This window comes from Oryzias latipes, chromosome 8 (assembly GCF_053564925.1).
Source record: "Oryzias latipes strain Hd-rR chromosome 8, Olatipes_Hd-rR_3.1".
NCBI classification, from domain to species: Eukaryota; Metazoa; Chordata; class Actinopteri; order Beloniformes; family Adrianichthyidae; genus Oryzias; species Oryzias latipes.
The window spans coordinates 12302394-12318459 of NC_136244.1; the positions used below are offsets into that span (position 1 = coordinate 12302394).

The window sequence follows — 16066 nt, forward strand, 5'->3', positions numbered from 1 at the left end:
AGAAGGTCCGACCACCAGCGCCCGCGTCCTATTGTGGCTAAATTCGAACATTTCAAACAGAAGGAGTTGGTGAAGGGCCGCGGACGGGAACTGAGAGGCACGCATTACAGCGTGAATGACCAGTTCCCGGCAGAAATCCTCCGCAGAAGGAAGATCCTGTTCCCGCTGAGGAGGAAGCATCTTGCTGCTGGTTCGAGAGCGATTGTGGCCGTTGACAAACTTTACGTGGACGGCCGGCTGTTCCGGGACCCGGAGATCACCCCCTGGCTGTGCTGAAGGCTTTCAGATCCGCGCTGAGAACATCTGCGCTGCCCAGAAGAAACCCGCTAAACTTACTTCAATGAATGGAAAACCGGATCATCAATAATCCACACCTCGATCGCAGGAAAACAGTCTTTTTTTTTTCTTCGTCACCTCAGTCCCACTGATGTTTCTATTGTTGTTTTGTTGTTGTTTTCGTTTTCCCTTCTATCTCTTTTTTTCTTTCCTTTACTCTCCCCCCCCCTCTCCCCCCTCATTATATGTAAATCACTTGGAAGCAACTTATCCTCGGTAAGTATTTATTTATGCACGGAACGGGCGCGCGCACACACAAGCGCACACACGGGCGTGCACATGCGATCCCGCACACACACGCCGACATACTGCAATCACCTCACACAGGCTCTCATAGGACGCACGCGACACGCAGCTCACATAGCCAGAAAACGTTCACGCGCACAGCGCTTCTCAATGCGGGCACGCGCACACGGACTGGTACACAAGCACTACTTAGCTTTACACCTTTTCAGTCAGAGCAGTTATGAACAGTCTTAACATCGTTAGCTGGAATGTGCGTGGACTTGGCTCTGAGCCAAAGAGACTGAAAGTGTTAAATCACCTGGATGGTCTAAAAGCAGATATAGCTCTACTGCAGGAGACCCATTTATCGAATTCTTTGAATCACCTTATGTGCTGCTTACAATTTCCAGTTATATACTCTGCCAGTTACAACTCCAAACAACGAGGAGTTGCTGTTTTAATTAATAAAAATCTTAATTTTACTCATAAGGATACAGTTACTGACCCAGAAGGCAGATTTGTAATCATTAATATATCCATTCAGAATAAGGACTTTTGTATAGTGAGTATTTATGGTCCTAATGTTGACGACTCTTCCTTCTTTCACAGATTCTTCACCTCACTCTCAGTCCACTCGGACTCCACAATCATTATAGGAGGAGACTTCAACCTTGTTTTGGACCCTGAACTTGACAGACTCAGCACAGCAGCAAACCAGCGTACATGGCGATCTGCAAGTATTCTAAAGCAGTACATGAATGATCTGGGTCTCTGCGACGCGTGGCGCTCATGTCACCCAAGCACTAAAGGGTTCACCTTTTTTTCTCCAGTTCACTATTCACACTCCCGTTTAGACTATTTATTAATCAGTAACTCTCTTTTAAAAAATATTCAAAGCTCCAATATCCATCCAATTATTATCAGTGATCATGCACCAGTCTCTGTAAACATTTCTAGGGAAAAATCCACACCCTCTGGTACAACCTGGAGGTTTAATACGTCTCTGTTAAAGGACCAGGAATTTCTTGAATTCTTTAAAAAAGAGTGGGCAACCTTCTTAGACTTCAACAATACTCCAGACATCCCACCGTGCGTTCTTTGGGAAACAGCAAAGGCATGAGAGGGAAAATCATTTCTTATTCAACGCACAAAAAACGCAAAGAGAAAGCAGATTTATTAGAATTAGAAAATAAAATCAAAACCCTGGAGACTGCTTATGCTGCTTCTGCACAGGAACACATTCTGGGAGATCTGAAAAATTTAAAGCTGCGGTTAAATGACATCATTAATAAACAAACACAATTTCAAATACAAAGGCTACGACTTGAAAGATTTGAAAACTCTAATAAATCTGGCAAATTTCTGGCTAATCAGCTTAAAATTAACAGAGAAAAATCATCAACCTCTATTATGGACCAAACAGGAAATGTCACCCATGACCCGGTCAAAATTAATAACGCATTTGAAAACTTTTATAAAAACCTGTACACACCGCAGATCAATCCGTCAGAGCAAAGTATTGACTCATTTCTTAATAATGTAAACCTACCCAGGCTAAATGAGGATCAAATCACAAACTTAGATTCTCCGCTCTCGCCGTCTGAACTTCATGAAGCTCTGTTACTTATGCCCAATGGTAAAGCACCAGGGCCTGACGGCTTTCCTGCTGAGTTTTATAAAGAATTCTGGGAACAACTGGCACCAACATTTTATAAAACTGTCACATCTATTAATGAGAGCCAATCAATGCCACCTAACATGAACTCAGCCAACATAATTCTTCTTCTAAAACCAGACAAAGATCCCACTAGTCCTTCAAGCTATCGCCCTATTTCTCTAATCAATGCAGATGTAAAAATTATCTGCAAAGCACTAGCACAGAGAATAGAAAAAATCACTCCTCACATAATTCACTTCGACCACACTGGATTCATCAAAGGCAGACACTCGGATGATAATGTTCGTAGACTAGTTAATATAATAGACTTTGCCACCATTAAAAACCAGGAAATGACGGTACTAACGCTGGATGCTGAAAAAGCCTTTGACAGAGTTAATTGGAAGTTCCTTATTGCTGCCCTCCATAAGTTTGGTTTTGGAGTAGCATTCATCAATTGGATCAAAATATTATATCACAACCCCAATGCATCAGTTAGAACTAATAAACAGACTTCAAACAGGTTTTTTCTTGGAAGAGGAACCAGACAGGGCTGCCCACTCTCTCCTTCTCTTTTTGCTATATTCATTGAGCCTTTAGCTGCAGCAATAAGACAGAATGAGAGCATTATAGGAATAAAAACCAAACACAGCCATCATAAAATTAGTCTTTATGCGGATGACATATTACTGTTTTTAAGGAATTTACATTCTGTAAATGAAACAGCAATGATCATAAATGAATTCTCCTCCATATCAGACTATTCCATTAATTGGAATAAGTCTGTTTTATTACCACTCAACAGGAATATGGAACAAAGACTCACAATTCCAGTTAAAACAGGAAATATCAAATATCTGGGTATCTACTTTTCCCCTGAAGGAATTTATTTTTTGTGGTTCTCATTTCTCCTAGGTTTTTATCTTCATTTTATTTCATTGAAGGTTTTCTTTCTGGTTTACTGTGTGTGGGTTTCAGTCATTTCAATTAAAAGGGACTTCCTGATAATTGCATATGTAAAGAGGTTTCAGGAATGCAGCTCCAACCTCCAACCCCCTTCAGGAGAAAACAGTCTTTGATCTTCTAAGACCATCTGGAAGCCTTAACTGTAGATCTGACATGGACCAGAATTAAATTGTCTCCAGGATTCAATTCAATTCATGGGAACCCCCTGAAGGTGTCAACTCACATGAAAAGGACAAAGAGTTGGGACTGATTGCCTGCGGAGAAGGATCCGGGCGACTGTGCTGGAGCCCCATGGGGACACTGTTGGTGGTCGGACAGTGGTCCGTCTTTGAAATAACCCCCCTGGACGTTTGAAGCAGGAAGCTAGGACCAAATGCTGTAACTCCTAACATGGGCTGAAGGAAGTAGGCGGGCTCCTCTGTCAGCCAATCTCCAGCGACCAGAGGCGGAGATTCGGCGGCCATCTTGCTCCCGGGGGAGGATGTTCTGACCACATGCTTGTCTGAACTCAAGGAATTTTCCTGTGTCTCCAGACAAGCTGCATGTGAATTCGGAATGTAACCTCTTGCGTATTGCAGGCCTTGATTTTGGACACCCAGATCGATCTGTTTTATTTTGTTTTACTCTGTTTTTAGAAATATTGTTAGGGAATAAATTTGTTAAACTTAATCCGGCCGAATCCCGTGGTTTTCTTCTTCTCGACTTTATTGAACATGCAACAAAGGAAAGTAATCTCAAAGCGACAGATTATATTTTCCAACACCCCCAAACTATCAGAACTGGTGCAGCTAAACCACACCCCGTTACTGAAAAGCATACAGGACGATCTAACACGCTGGACCAACCTGCCTCTGTCCCTTATGGGCAAGGTAGCCACGGTTAAAATGAAAATCTTACCCAAAGTTAATTATCTCTTCTCAATGATTCCCACACAACCGCCATTAAAATGGTTCAAAACATTAGACTCATCCATATCAAGCTTTCTATGGAACAACAAACCTGCAAGAATTAGTCTAAAAACTTTAAAATCTGCAAAAAGCTGTGGAGGATTAGAACTACCTAATTTCCACAAATACTTTCTTGCAAATAGATTACAATATATCTTAAAATGGTTAAAAAATAATCCAGAAACCAACTCATGGTTAGACTTGGAACAGGTGTTATGTGGAAAGATCAACCTGTCACAGCTACCATTTATTAGCCAAACAGTTAAAAAACAGGATTGTTTCAAAAGCATTAATATAAATGCCACCTTAACAGCCTGGTGGGAATTTCTCAAAATATCAAAATCATCAATTCAACCGTGCAAAATGACACCCATCTGGAACAACCCGGACATCCTTATTAACAAAAAAATGATTCACTTCCCAGCTTGGCAAGCAGGGGGCATAAAACAACTAGAGCACGTAATTATTGATAGAAGATTCATAACCCCCCAGGAACTTCAAGACAAACATGGAATAAATAACTTCTTGGAATATCAGCAACTTAAATCAATTATTACTAAAAAGTATAAAATTAAAGACGACGATTTAAAGCTACCAGATGTAGTTACCACTCTGATTAATTTTTCAATGAATAGAACTCTCTCCAAAATATACAAACTTTTATGTAATTTAGATAACAATATTGCCCTTCCAACAAAAAAATGGGATGCAGATTTGAGCATCAGCACAGATGAAAGCTTCTGGTCAGAACTTTGTCTAAACACCTTTAAACTGACAAATAGTCCAAATCTGCAGCTAATCCATCTCAAAACTCTTCACAGAATTTACTACACTGGACAGAGGATGTTCAAGATGGGTCTCAGTAACTCAGACATTTGCGAGCACTGTGATAATAATCTACCCGACAGCTACATGCACGCACTGTGGTTCTGCACTCCTGTCCAGGCTCTCTGGCAGCAGGTATGTGCCGATTTATCAGTCTGGCTTAAGGTTTCAATCACTGCCTCACCGTCATTTTGTGTGCTTGGTGACATGAGTGCCATCGATATAGAAGAAGGATTAGCATCTATCATTTTCATAACTCTTTGTATTGCCAAAAAAACTATTTTAATAAATTGGAAAAACAAGAAAAATATAAACATAAGTCAACACAGAAATCTGCTGTTTGATCATATCAGCTTGGAAAAAATGTCAGCCCAAAGCTCAAGTAACTTTGAAAGAATTCAGTCTCTCTGGTCTCCTGTGGTTGACTCCATGACTTAGGGGGTGGAGGGCTTGGTCGTCGCTGCTCCTTGCCCTTCTGCCGTGGTTTGGGGTGGGGGTCGGGGCTTCCGGTGCCTGGCGGGGGCGGTGGGGGGCTCCGTTGGTCGGGGGGTCGGGTCCGGTGCCTGGGTGGGGCGGGCTGGGGCGCTGCGTGGTCCTCTGGGCTTGGGTGTGGGGGTGCGTGGTGGGGGGGTGGGGTGGTGGTCTGGCTTGGCTTGGGGGGGTGGTCCCTTTGCCTGTGCTGGGGGGGGTTGGCGGGGGGCCCTGCTCGGGTGGGGGGGGCCCAGCGGCGCCGGATGGGCTGCCCATCTGCACCTGGGGCTGGGATCGGCCCTTCCCTGGCTCTGGGACGGGACGGGACAACCCTCTCGGGGCCCCCGGTCGCTCTGGGTGTCACCCGCTTCGGCTGCGGGGTCTGGGGTGGGGTGGGGTGGGGGGCTTGTCGGCCCTGTCCTGTGGGGGGGCGTTCTGGGGGGGAGGGGGGGCCCATTATTAGTACGGGTCGGGGGGGCTAGCGGGTCGGGGTCTCCGCTGAGGCAATCAGTGGTTGCCTCGGCCGGTTGGCCTCCTCGGTCCCGTGGAGGCCTGAACAGAGCTCTTCTAGGGCCGGCGTCTGGGGGTGGGGGCCTGGGCTTGCTCCGGGGGGGGGCGACGCTTTCTGGCTCCTCTCTCTCTGTGTGGGGTGGGTGGTGCCGGGCCTGGGGTGTCGGCGCCTCCGGGGGTGGGCCCCTGGGCTGGGTGGCCCTGGCCCCTTTGCTGGGGGTGGGCTGGGGGACGGCTGTTTGACCACCGGGGGACAGTCTACCAGCTGTCCCCAACTTACCCCCTTCCTTATATAACCTCATATTAGGGTGAGGGGGTGGGGGGTCTAGCCTGGGATGCGCCTTGGGGGGGGGCTACTTGGGAGTGGCCCCCCTCCTATGGTTGCCGTATGGAGTGGGCCCCCCCTCTTTCGGTTTTATTTGCACCTTAGACATGTAGGGTCCTTGGTAGGGGGGGGTGCTTGGACATCACTGCAAGCAAGCAGCAGATGTCCTCCTGGCACCCTACCCGCCAATTTTAACCGCACCTTAGACATTTAGGGCCCCTTGGTGTGGAGGGTGAGGGGACATCACTGTGAGTAATCAGGAGATGTCCCCTTAGTGCCCTACTCGCCAATTTTAACTGCACCCCCCTTAGTACACCCCCCCCTCCCCCTTCAATATATACATTCAAACATAAACACACACACATGCACACAAACACCCTCTCAAACACCCATACACGCACACGCATTTTACAAGGAAGGTGGGACCTGGGTCCATCTGTCCCCTACCCCTTCCCTGGTGGGGGGTGCGGGCCCCTTGGCGATGGCGGCCGTGTCCCTTGGGTGCCGGCTCCCTGGGCCCGGCGGTGCTCTCTCCGCACGGTGGGGGGGTTCATATTACACCTGAGCCGGGGGTGTTCGTGTCCCTGGGGGGTGGGTCCTGGTCCTTGCCCCTGGGCGCTGGGCCCCGCCAAACTTCCAACATGGCCGAGCCTGGTCGGGCCATATTTATAACATCCCTTGTGGGCCGCCCTTTTTTCCCCGGGGTTCCCCCCTCCTGGGCGGGGGCGGCGGGCCCCTGCCTTGCTCCTACCTGGACCAACCGTGGGCCGGGTGGGTGGCTGCCTGGAGTGCGGAGCGAGTCTCCCTTGGGGGGTCCTGGCTCGTACCTGGGGTCGGGGCGGGGGGATGCCCGGAACTCCTGGGTGGTGGTGGGGTGCTCGTCTGGGGCTGTGGGCGTCCCTCTCCGGTGGGGCCCTGCGTTGGGCTCTTCCGGCGCGGCGGGGGGCTGCTTTCCTGGCTGGGCTGGGGCGGCGCTCTCTTTCCCTCTGCGCCTCCCTGCTCTCTGGCTCTGGGGGCCTCGCGGCGGTCCTGCTGGCCCTGGCCTGGGTGGCGGTCTTGGTCGCCCGGGGGGCGGTTGTTCCCTGCCTGTTCCCGTGTGGCGTTGGGGGAATTCCGGCTGCCGCTGCTGCTGCGGCGGGGGTATGGGTGTGGGGGTGGCTGGGCGCTCCTCCTCCTTCTTTTCACATTCCACCATCCATTTTAGAAGAACATAAACACTCACCTGAGCACAGGTGTTAGCTCACCTTTGCACTAATAGTTTGCATGATTGAATGAATGAAAGATTTCACACTAGTTGGTTTAAAGGCATAGGTATGCGTTCGTGAACACTATCTGTTTTGTGTGCATGTTGACATGTGGACATTTTTGCGGCTAGCAGGTGTGTTGATAATATTTGAGTGTGTGTGAACAGGCCCCGCCCTTTTTGTACTACATTTGAACCGTACCGTAACGATAAACAACCAGTAAACCTGTCTGCTCTATGCTGCTTCATGGTCTTACCCACCTTCCCCTCCTATTATCACCCTCCTACCCCCCCTCTCTCTAACGTCCCTCTCTCTTCTTCCCCTCTTTCCTTTTCCGTCCGGTCCAACACCAAAGATTTTCAAACATGATTGAAATTAATAAAGTTTGGCCTCAATTACAAAAGGGGTTTATTCAGACATACCTTTGGTTTGTCTGAAGATGAATAACCCCTCTTGTTAAAATAAAATATGTCCAACACAAGAGGCCCTCAGCTCTCATCTGTTTGCCTAGCTGTTGGACAGGACAAGTTAAAAAAAAAAATAAATAAATAAAATAAATGGGAAAGGGAACTGGATATAAATATGTCAGATGATGACTGGCTTCAAATTTGGCAAACACAGAATACATCCACTTCATCAGAAATACGTAGACTAGATTGTTGGAAAAAATCACAAAGAAGCACACTTCGGTGCCCCAGCTATGTTGCAGAAAATGTGGAGACATAAACGTAGATCATTCCCATATTTTTTGGTCTTGCCCCAAAGCTAGTCCCTTTTGAAAGAATATTCACCAGATTATAACCAAGGTCCTGGGCTACAATATACCAAGAGATGCTTATTTCTGTATCTGGGCAATATATCAGAAAATGTACTCAAAAATGACAGATATTTAGTCAAATATTTCCTATAGCCACCGGCAAGAAAACAATCACAGGACAATGGTACAAAACAGAATTGGGTAACACTTTATAATAAGATTCCTTAACAAGCTTTGTTAACGCATTAATAAGCATTATAATAGAAATTTTAGGGTGTTAGTAAGACATTTATTAGTACAATAAGTCTAATAAGGTTTATTAAAGTACTTAGTTAACACATTTACAAGCATTATTATTAGGATGTTTTTAAGATGCTAATGATTCATTTATTGACATTATAGATGCCTAACAAATCTGTCAGTGTTAATAAGCTTAATAACATTTATTAACAACCTTTGTTAACAAATTAAGAAGTATTATTTTTGTTTGGGGTTCTAGTAAGACATTTATTAGCATTATAGATGTCTCATACTAACCTTAGTGTTAATATGCTTAATAGGTTTGATTAGCTAACTTCACTTCCATTAGCTAACTTCCATTATCAATGTGCAAGATGCTAGTAAGATATTTATTAGCATTATAGATGTCTTGCAAATACCTGATAGTGTTAATAAGATTCATTAATATCTAAAGTCAGACTATTGTCTTCAAAGTCCACATTACTAAACTGCTTATGAGCTTAACAAACGTATTAACTAACTTTGTTAGCAGTTTATTGAATGTTTTGCAGCACCTCAACTAAAGTGTGACCAAAGTCCACATTACTAAACTGCTTATAAGCTTAACAAACGTATTAACTAACTTTGTTAGCAGTTTATTGAATGTTTTGCAGCACCTCAACTAAAGTGTGACCAAAGTCCACATTACTAAACTGCTTATAAGCTTAACAAACGTATTAACTAACTTTGTTAGCAGTTTATTGAATGTTTTGCAGCACCTCAACTAAAGTGTGACCAAAGTCCACATTACTAAACTGCTTATAAGCTTAACAAACGTATTAACTAACTTTGTTAGCAGTTTATTGAATGTCTTGCAGCACCTCAACTAAGGTGTCGGATGTTTTTACCACAAACAACCACAAAGCATAAAGCTTGTAAAAAGAACTTTATATATAACATGGCAACTGAAATATTAAAAAAAAGATTCTGTAACAATAAAAACAATCTACACATTTTCAAACATGCTGTAATATAAACTAAATGAAATCACTTTCAAACTTTAAATAAAGAACATTATAACAAGTGAGAAAAACTTAAACCTTTTCTGAACTCTTCGAAACTAACAGATGTTTACAAACAACTTTTCAAAACCTGCCCTTGCCTATGGGCAGTAACTGCCCATTAGCTTTTAGTTGTTTGATTTTTTCTCCAATTTCTGAATTGACTTTTATTTCTTCGATGCAAGACTTGATGAAATCACTCAGCTTGTCATTGGGCAAGTGACAGTTTTTTAGCTCTGAGAATTTGTTTTGGTCTGCGATGGCAAGTTCTGCAACTGGAGCGTTGTTGACTATTGTGTTTCGGTCCACCCCCACTTTTTGGAAAGCTCCGGACATGGTGAGTCCTTTTTTAAACGCCTTTAAAACTTTGGTGTACCTCTCCACAATGTCATCTGGATCACGAGCTGAAACATAAAAAAGGCAATTTTTAATAGTTATGCAAAACATTCATTCATTCTTTTGTTATTGTTTTTTATTTGTATCCGGTTTTTCTAAATCATCTAAAAAATAAGCTAGACAGACCCCCCTACCAAAGACTACTTATCATAACATTTTTCTTTTCTTGAATATGAAATATTATCTAAAATAATTTTTTGTGGTTTTCCCACTCTCTTTCAATGTTATATCAAAATGTGCCTGAAGTGTTTGGTTTACTATTAAACTGATGCATGTCTGAACATTTTCCAATTTCTCCAGGCCACAAAACTATTTGTACCACTAAAATGGCAAGTTGCACATTGTTTTGCCTAATGTACACGAAAGAGTAATCCACAACTCAAGTCGGCCACACCCACAACCTTTTGCTGGCAAAAGTTCAGAGGTTTTTGTGTTAAAGTTAAACTGATGACTAATTCTTTTAAAAAAAGGGCTAAAGTCTGCATACCCAACATAATTATGCATCAAATACATAATAAAGAGAATTAATTTCACTTTGTGTTGTTGCCTTTCTGTTAAGGAACAGAAAATTGCAAATATTTTACAAAGAAGCGAAAAACTTCTTGTATTTTTTAAAAAGTTCAATATTTGTAATTACCTCTCTTGACATCTCTGTAAGCTTTGTTGTGTGTCTTTTCCCCAGCCCTGTCTGTTTTCTTGTGTTTTTTCATTATTTTTGTTTTCTTCTTCTTGTTCTTCTTCTTCCTTTTCTTCTTCTTTGTAGTTTCGTCAGAAGAAGAATAGTCAGATGAAGAATCAAATGATGAGTCACTCGATATCGAAGTACTGCTTGACTCTGAAGAACTTGACTGCATGTGAGGTGTTTTGTCCCGTTTCCCACGCAGTGCAACAACACTTGATGATGGCTGAGGAGGCTGTTGTGCTGCAAAACAAATATATTGATGTAACAATTGAACACATTTGTTATTTTTAATATTTTACTATCCCAAAGAGAAATCACAACAATGCCAGTACAATCAAGTGTTGCTTAGACATACTTAGCTGTTCTTTTAGTAAGTCTCTTTCTGTTGAAAGCTCTTCAATAACTTCCTGCTGACTCAGCAGTTTTTGCTTCAGCAGCTGTATCTCTTGCTGCTGTTTTTTTAATGAAAGCTGTGCAGTTGGTGACATTGTACCTTGATCTGTGTCAGAAGAATAGCAAACTGTTATTTAAAATGTATATCAATGATTGTAGCAAGCCATTTATTATGAACATTTTTTACTTGACAGAAAAATAAAGTCCTCTTAATTTGGTGCAATGTCAGGAGTGGAAAAAACGACTTTATTTTACTATTTTAAGTTCATCATATCTCTAAAAAGTAAACTTAATGACTATGTAACTAACAAACCTTTTATACACGAATGAGGCTTCTCTGAAGCTCCATGCAAGAGGTGACTGACCCCCCCCCCCCCCCCCCCCAGCTGTTGCCTGCACGCGCCAGGACTCCTTTCCTTTTTTCGCGGAAGTACTCAAGCATGAATTAGATATCGCAACTCCTGATTTTTGCATCTGAAGTTAGAAGGATGACCTTGTTTGAGAATTTACGTGAATGTGTGAAACTTGGGGAAAGACTAAGAGTTGAAAAAAAAAAGTTAAGTAACTTACCAGGTTCACTACTAGCATGGTCCATTTGCTTCCTTTTTCTTTTCTTCTGTTCCGGGTTGGTTAACTCCGTTCTTACTCTAGAGCGAGTATTAATTATGCTGCTGCTTTTAGCATGTGGCAAAGACATGGTGGCTAGTTAAAGAAGATGTAGCACCCCAAACTCTAACGGCGACCTTATCACTCTGCGCATGCGCAAAAGGACCTTACATCTACCAAAGCAGTGACCGATCAGAGGGTTCAATAAAGGTTATTTAAAAAAAATACAGATCAGAGTACCAAACTGTAGAACTCTGAAAATTGCGCAAGCGCACTATGTTAATGTGAACTGCCAACAGGTTAGTAAAGTTTAATTTCACTGCATGTTTCCTAGAGCTCTTACGGTAGTGGCGATACGTTGACGTTGATTTGATCAGCAAGTGCAGGCATTTTGGAGGGAGAAGCCAGAAAATTTAAATCAGTTGTAAAATTCTTGAAAGAAAAAAATGACATTGGTAAAAAAATTACGGAAGCTAATTTTTGAGGGCAGATCCAAAAGAAAAACCCTTAAACTAATTAAATGGATGCAGAAAAACAAGCTTCTAAGGCAGAAAATGAAATGCAGCATCTGCTTAAGGAGAATGAAGTTGAAGAAATGGAAGACCAAAGATCATTACACTTGGTAAGTTAGGTTCTTCTTGAAATGCAATCAATGAGAACTATAGTTATTACAAATTAACAAAAATGTGATTATGATGAATACCGATTTTTTGTGTATATTTTTTTATTCTGCAGGACATGTCAGCGGGCCGCACATAGAGGAAGAAACAGTGTAAAGTCCATAAGATACAAGTCTCTGTTCCAGCGTTCTAAAATATCCCTTTTTGACTGGATGCAGTTCATATTTAGGTATGTAGTCTATCATGTGACTCTCTACTCTGCATATACACCATTCACAAGGTGGTACTGTATACCTACAACTAGTGGCTATGTACTTGTAATTTTCCTTTCGGCCAGTTAGATCTCACTTGTAATCTATAGCAATTTAAATACAATTATTTTGTTTAAGCTGTACAGCTTCACTGTTGTTAAACTCAGAGGAAAAAAAAGCAACAGATACCATGGTTATTTGTATCCACCATAGCATATTTCATGGAAGACTTACTTCTGAAGTCTGTATAACCGCATAAAAAAACAAAAACTGGAGGGAAAAAGAAAATCGTATTTCCAGACGTGCTCAACGTGATGACATATGTATCTCTGTTTCACAACTAGCACCTGGTAAAGATAAAAACTTAAATTATTTGACAGATCAAAATTATTTAAGTACATTTTACATATAAATCTAACTGTTTTACTTTCACTTTGACAGTGCATTACTTTTGAAAGTTGGACAAATTTACCAAGAAATGAAACTTGTCTAAGCCTATGCTATGTAAAATAATAAAATAAGCATCACAATGCTGGTTAGAGCTAAATTTGTTGAAATTTTATAGGTTAAACTTAGTTTTAATCCGATTTGCTTCTCGAGGATTCACATGGTTTTGGCCCTTATTACATCTTGATGTGGCTTAGTATGGAGCCTTTCAAGGGCCATTAAGTAAAAATTTCATAGTTACTTTTTTTTTCAATGAATTTATTGATTTATTGTAGCTTGATTTGATACCATTTTATCCCGTGTTTCTTTACTCGGGGCATGAGTTGAGAAAAATTGTTTTGTCTGTCCTTAGGTTTTCCCAAGGTTTGCGTCTACGACAGATAGACATGATAGAGGATGACATCGCAGCAAGTTCAGCCACACTCACCAAGATGGCAAAAAAAATACGTGAGGTCTGCACAACGGCCGTGGAACGAATGAGATTAAGAAATGGACAAATCATTGGTGGACAACATGAATTTGTTGTCATTGATGAGAGTCACTTCAGACATAAAAGAAAGGTAAAGGCAATGCATTATTTAATGTGTAATTAAGTGTGTGTGTCAGTCAAACTTGTTAACTTACCATATTGTTTCAAAAGTTTCAAAAATGTTGAATTTGGATCAATTTGAGCAGTGTCCTTATATCCCCTGAGCATATTCCATGGATCACAGAACACTATCTTAATCTTTTAATAATAAGTGAGCAATAAAAATTAGGACTAACAATTCCTTATTGAGTAAATCTGTGCATATACTGAATATCTCAATATTTATTCCTGAATAGTTAGTTATGTTCTGTTTTTCTTTTTAAAAAAATCATAAGCCAGGCATTTGTATAAACCGTACTTAAATTATTTTTTTCCTTCTCTATTCATTCAAACAGTATGGAAGAGGAAGACTGTCAGGAGCATGGAAGAGGAAGAAATGGGTTTTTGGCATGCTGGGAGTTCGTGGCCAGAGGAGTGGAAAGCCAGTTCTGCGACTTGTTGAAAAAAGAAGTCGCACAGAACTTGTGCCTCTAATTGCACACCATGTAAAACCTGGATCTACTATCATTAGTGATGAATGGCGAGCATACCGTGTGCTCCAAGCACTTGGATACAAACACTACACTGTCAATCACAGTCAGACATACGTAGATGCACACACTGGTGCTCACACACAACACCTTGAAAGGGCATGGCGGACATACAAAGAAAAAGTATGGAGGCTTCGAGGAAATCGAACCGAAAACCTTTTACAAGAGCACCTGTGTGTGATTGAGTGGAACGAGTGGCTAGCTAAAAAACACAGTAATGGCATCCTTGGAAGGTTACTTCATGATATAAAAAAAAAGTACAAGTGATTCACTGATTTACTTCAGTTAGACTTAAAAATTGATTGTCAAAACAATCTGGCTTTATTTCTCGATGCCTTATTTATTTACCGTAGTTTGAAATTGTGACTGAATTCATTTTTATATTTCTTTTACAGAAAGATTTTTGTATGTTTAGTCTGTTTTAATGTTATAAAGTTCTTTTTACAAGCTTTATGCTTTGTGGTTGTTTGTGGTAAAAACATCCGACACCTTAGTTGAGGTGCTGCAAAACATTCAATAAACTGCTAACAAAGTTAGTTAATACGTTTGTTAAGCTTATAAGCAGTTTAGTAATGTGGACTTTGGTCACACTTTAGTTGAGGTGCTGCAAAACATTCAATAAACTGCTAACAAAGTTAGTTAATACGTTTGTTAAGCTTATAAGCAGTTTAGTAATGTGGACTTTGGTCACACTTTAGTTGAGGTGCTGCAAAACATTCAATAAACTGCTAACAAAGTTAGTTAATACGTTTGTTAAGCTTATAAGCAGTTTAGTAATGTGGACTTTGGTCACACTTTAGTTGAGGTGCTGCAAAACATTCAATAAACTGCTAACAAAGTTAGTTAATACGTTTGTTAAGCTCTTAAGCAGTTTAGTAATGTGGACTTTGAAGACAATAGTCTGACTTTAGATATTAATGAATCTTATTAACACTATCAGGTATTTGCAAGACATCTATAATGCTAATAAATATCTTACTAGCATCTTGCACATTGATAATGGAAGTTAGCTAATGGAAGTGAAGTTAGCTAATCAAACCTATTAAGCATATTAACACTAAGGTTAGTATGAGACATCTATAATGCTAATAAATGTCTTACTAGAACCCCAAACAAAAATAATACTTCTTAATTTGTTAACAAAGGTTGTTAATAAATGTTATTAAGCTTATTAACACTGACAGATTTGTTAGGCATCTATAATGTCAATAAATGAATCATTAGCATCTTAAAAACATCCTAATAATAATGCTTGTAAATGTGTTAACTAAGTACTTTAATAAACCTTATTAGACTTATTGTACTAATAAATGTCTTACTAACACCCTAAAATTTCTATTATAATGCTTATTAATGCGTTAACAAAGCTTGTTAAGGAATCTTATTATAAAGTGTTACCCAGAATTGCCAACACAGCAGAAATGGGAAAAAAGTAGGGGAGGAAATACATTTGATGTTGGTCAAAAAAGATGAAAGAAAATGACTAACAAAAATAATGTCATTATAAGGACTTGGATAATGTTAAAAAAAACCTATAGAGCCAAGGCAACCCAAGGCATTTCTATTTTTTTGTTTTGTTTGTTCTTTGTTTTGCTGTGTAATCCTATTTTTATTGTTCCTTCTGCTTTTTCTAGTATTTTTTAACTGTATGTTTGAAAAGAAAGTAAGGAAAATAAAGAAATACAGGGTCTTTAACCATATAAAAGATTTTAATCAACAATAACTTGGTTGAACTATTGAGAAACATTGAACATAGGTGGACATACTGTGAAGGAATTTGTTTTATTATTATCATTGTTTAAATGTATTTCTTTAAATGTTAACTTAGATTGACCTTTTTACCTCTTCTGAAAACAGTTGTGTGTTTGTTCATCTGCTTCTCATCCCAGCAAGGAAGAGAGGGGGGTTTACGACACACTTTGAAGTTAGAATCCACCAAATGGGTCATTATACAACACCCCCTAATGAACTTTTTCTCTTTGTCCTGAAACTGTTACCTCCTTCTTGTG

At 40.9% G+C, this 16066-nt stretch overlaps 1 protein-coding gene and 1 long non-coding RNA gene across 2 annotated transcripts; one reads left to right on the top strand and one right to left on the bottom strand.

The window, feature by feature from the left end:
* Positions 1–9411: 9411 nt before the first annotated feature.
* Positions 9412–11748, bottom strand: LOC105358482 (uncharacterized). Its single transcript, XM_023957670.2, has 4 exons — positions 11585–11748; positions 10977–11120; positions 10577–10861; positions 9412–9947 (listed from the first exon to the last, which is right to left on the bottom strand). Exons 1-4 carry the CDS (start codon positions 11709–11711, stop codon positions 9628–9630), a joined length of 876 nt encoding a protein of 291 aa, XP_023813438.1. The 5' UTR covers positions 11712–11748; the 3' UTR covers positions 9412–9627.
* Positions 11749–12354: 606 nt separating this feature from the next.
* Positions 12355–14580, top strand: LOC111947773 (uncharacterized). Its single transcript, XR_013657735.1, has 3 exons — positions 12355–12469; positions 13291–13498; positions 13863–14580. It is a non-coding gene; the product is annotated as an uncharacterized LOC111947773 (long non-coding RNA).
* The last annotated feature ends 1486 nt before the right edge of the window (positions 14581–16066 follow it).

Excerpts from the sequence above, each read along its gene's own strand:
- LOC105358482 (XM_023957670.2), bottom strand. The coding sequence starts at position 11,711 with ATGTCTTTGCCACATGCTAAAAGCAGCAGCATAATTAATACTCGCTCT. Across the intron at positions 11,121-11,584 it reads CCATGCTAGTAGTGAACCTG|ATCAAGGTACAATGTCACCA; the intron begins GTAAGTTACTTA and ends CTTCTGACACAG. Across the intron at positions 10,862-10,976 it reads CTTACTAAAAGAACAGCTAA|CACAACAGCCTCCTCAGCCA; the intron begins GTATGTCTAAGC and ends TTTGTTTTGCAG.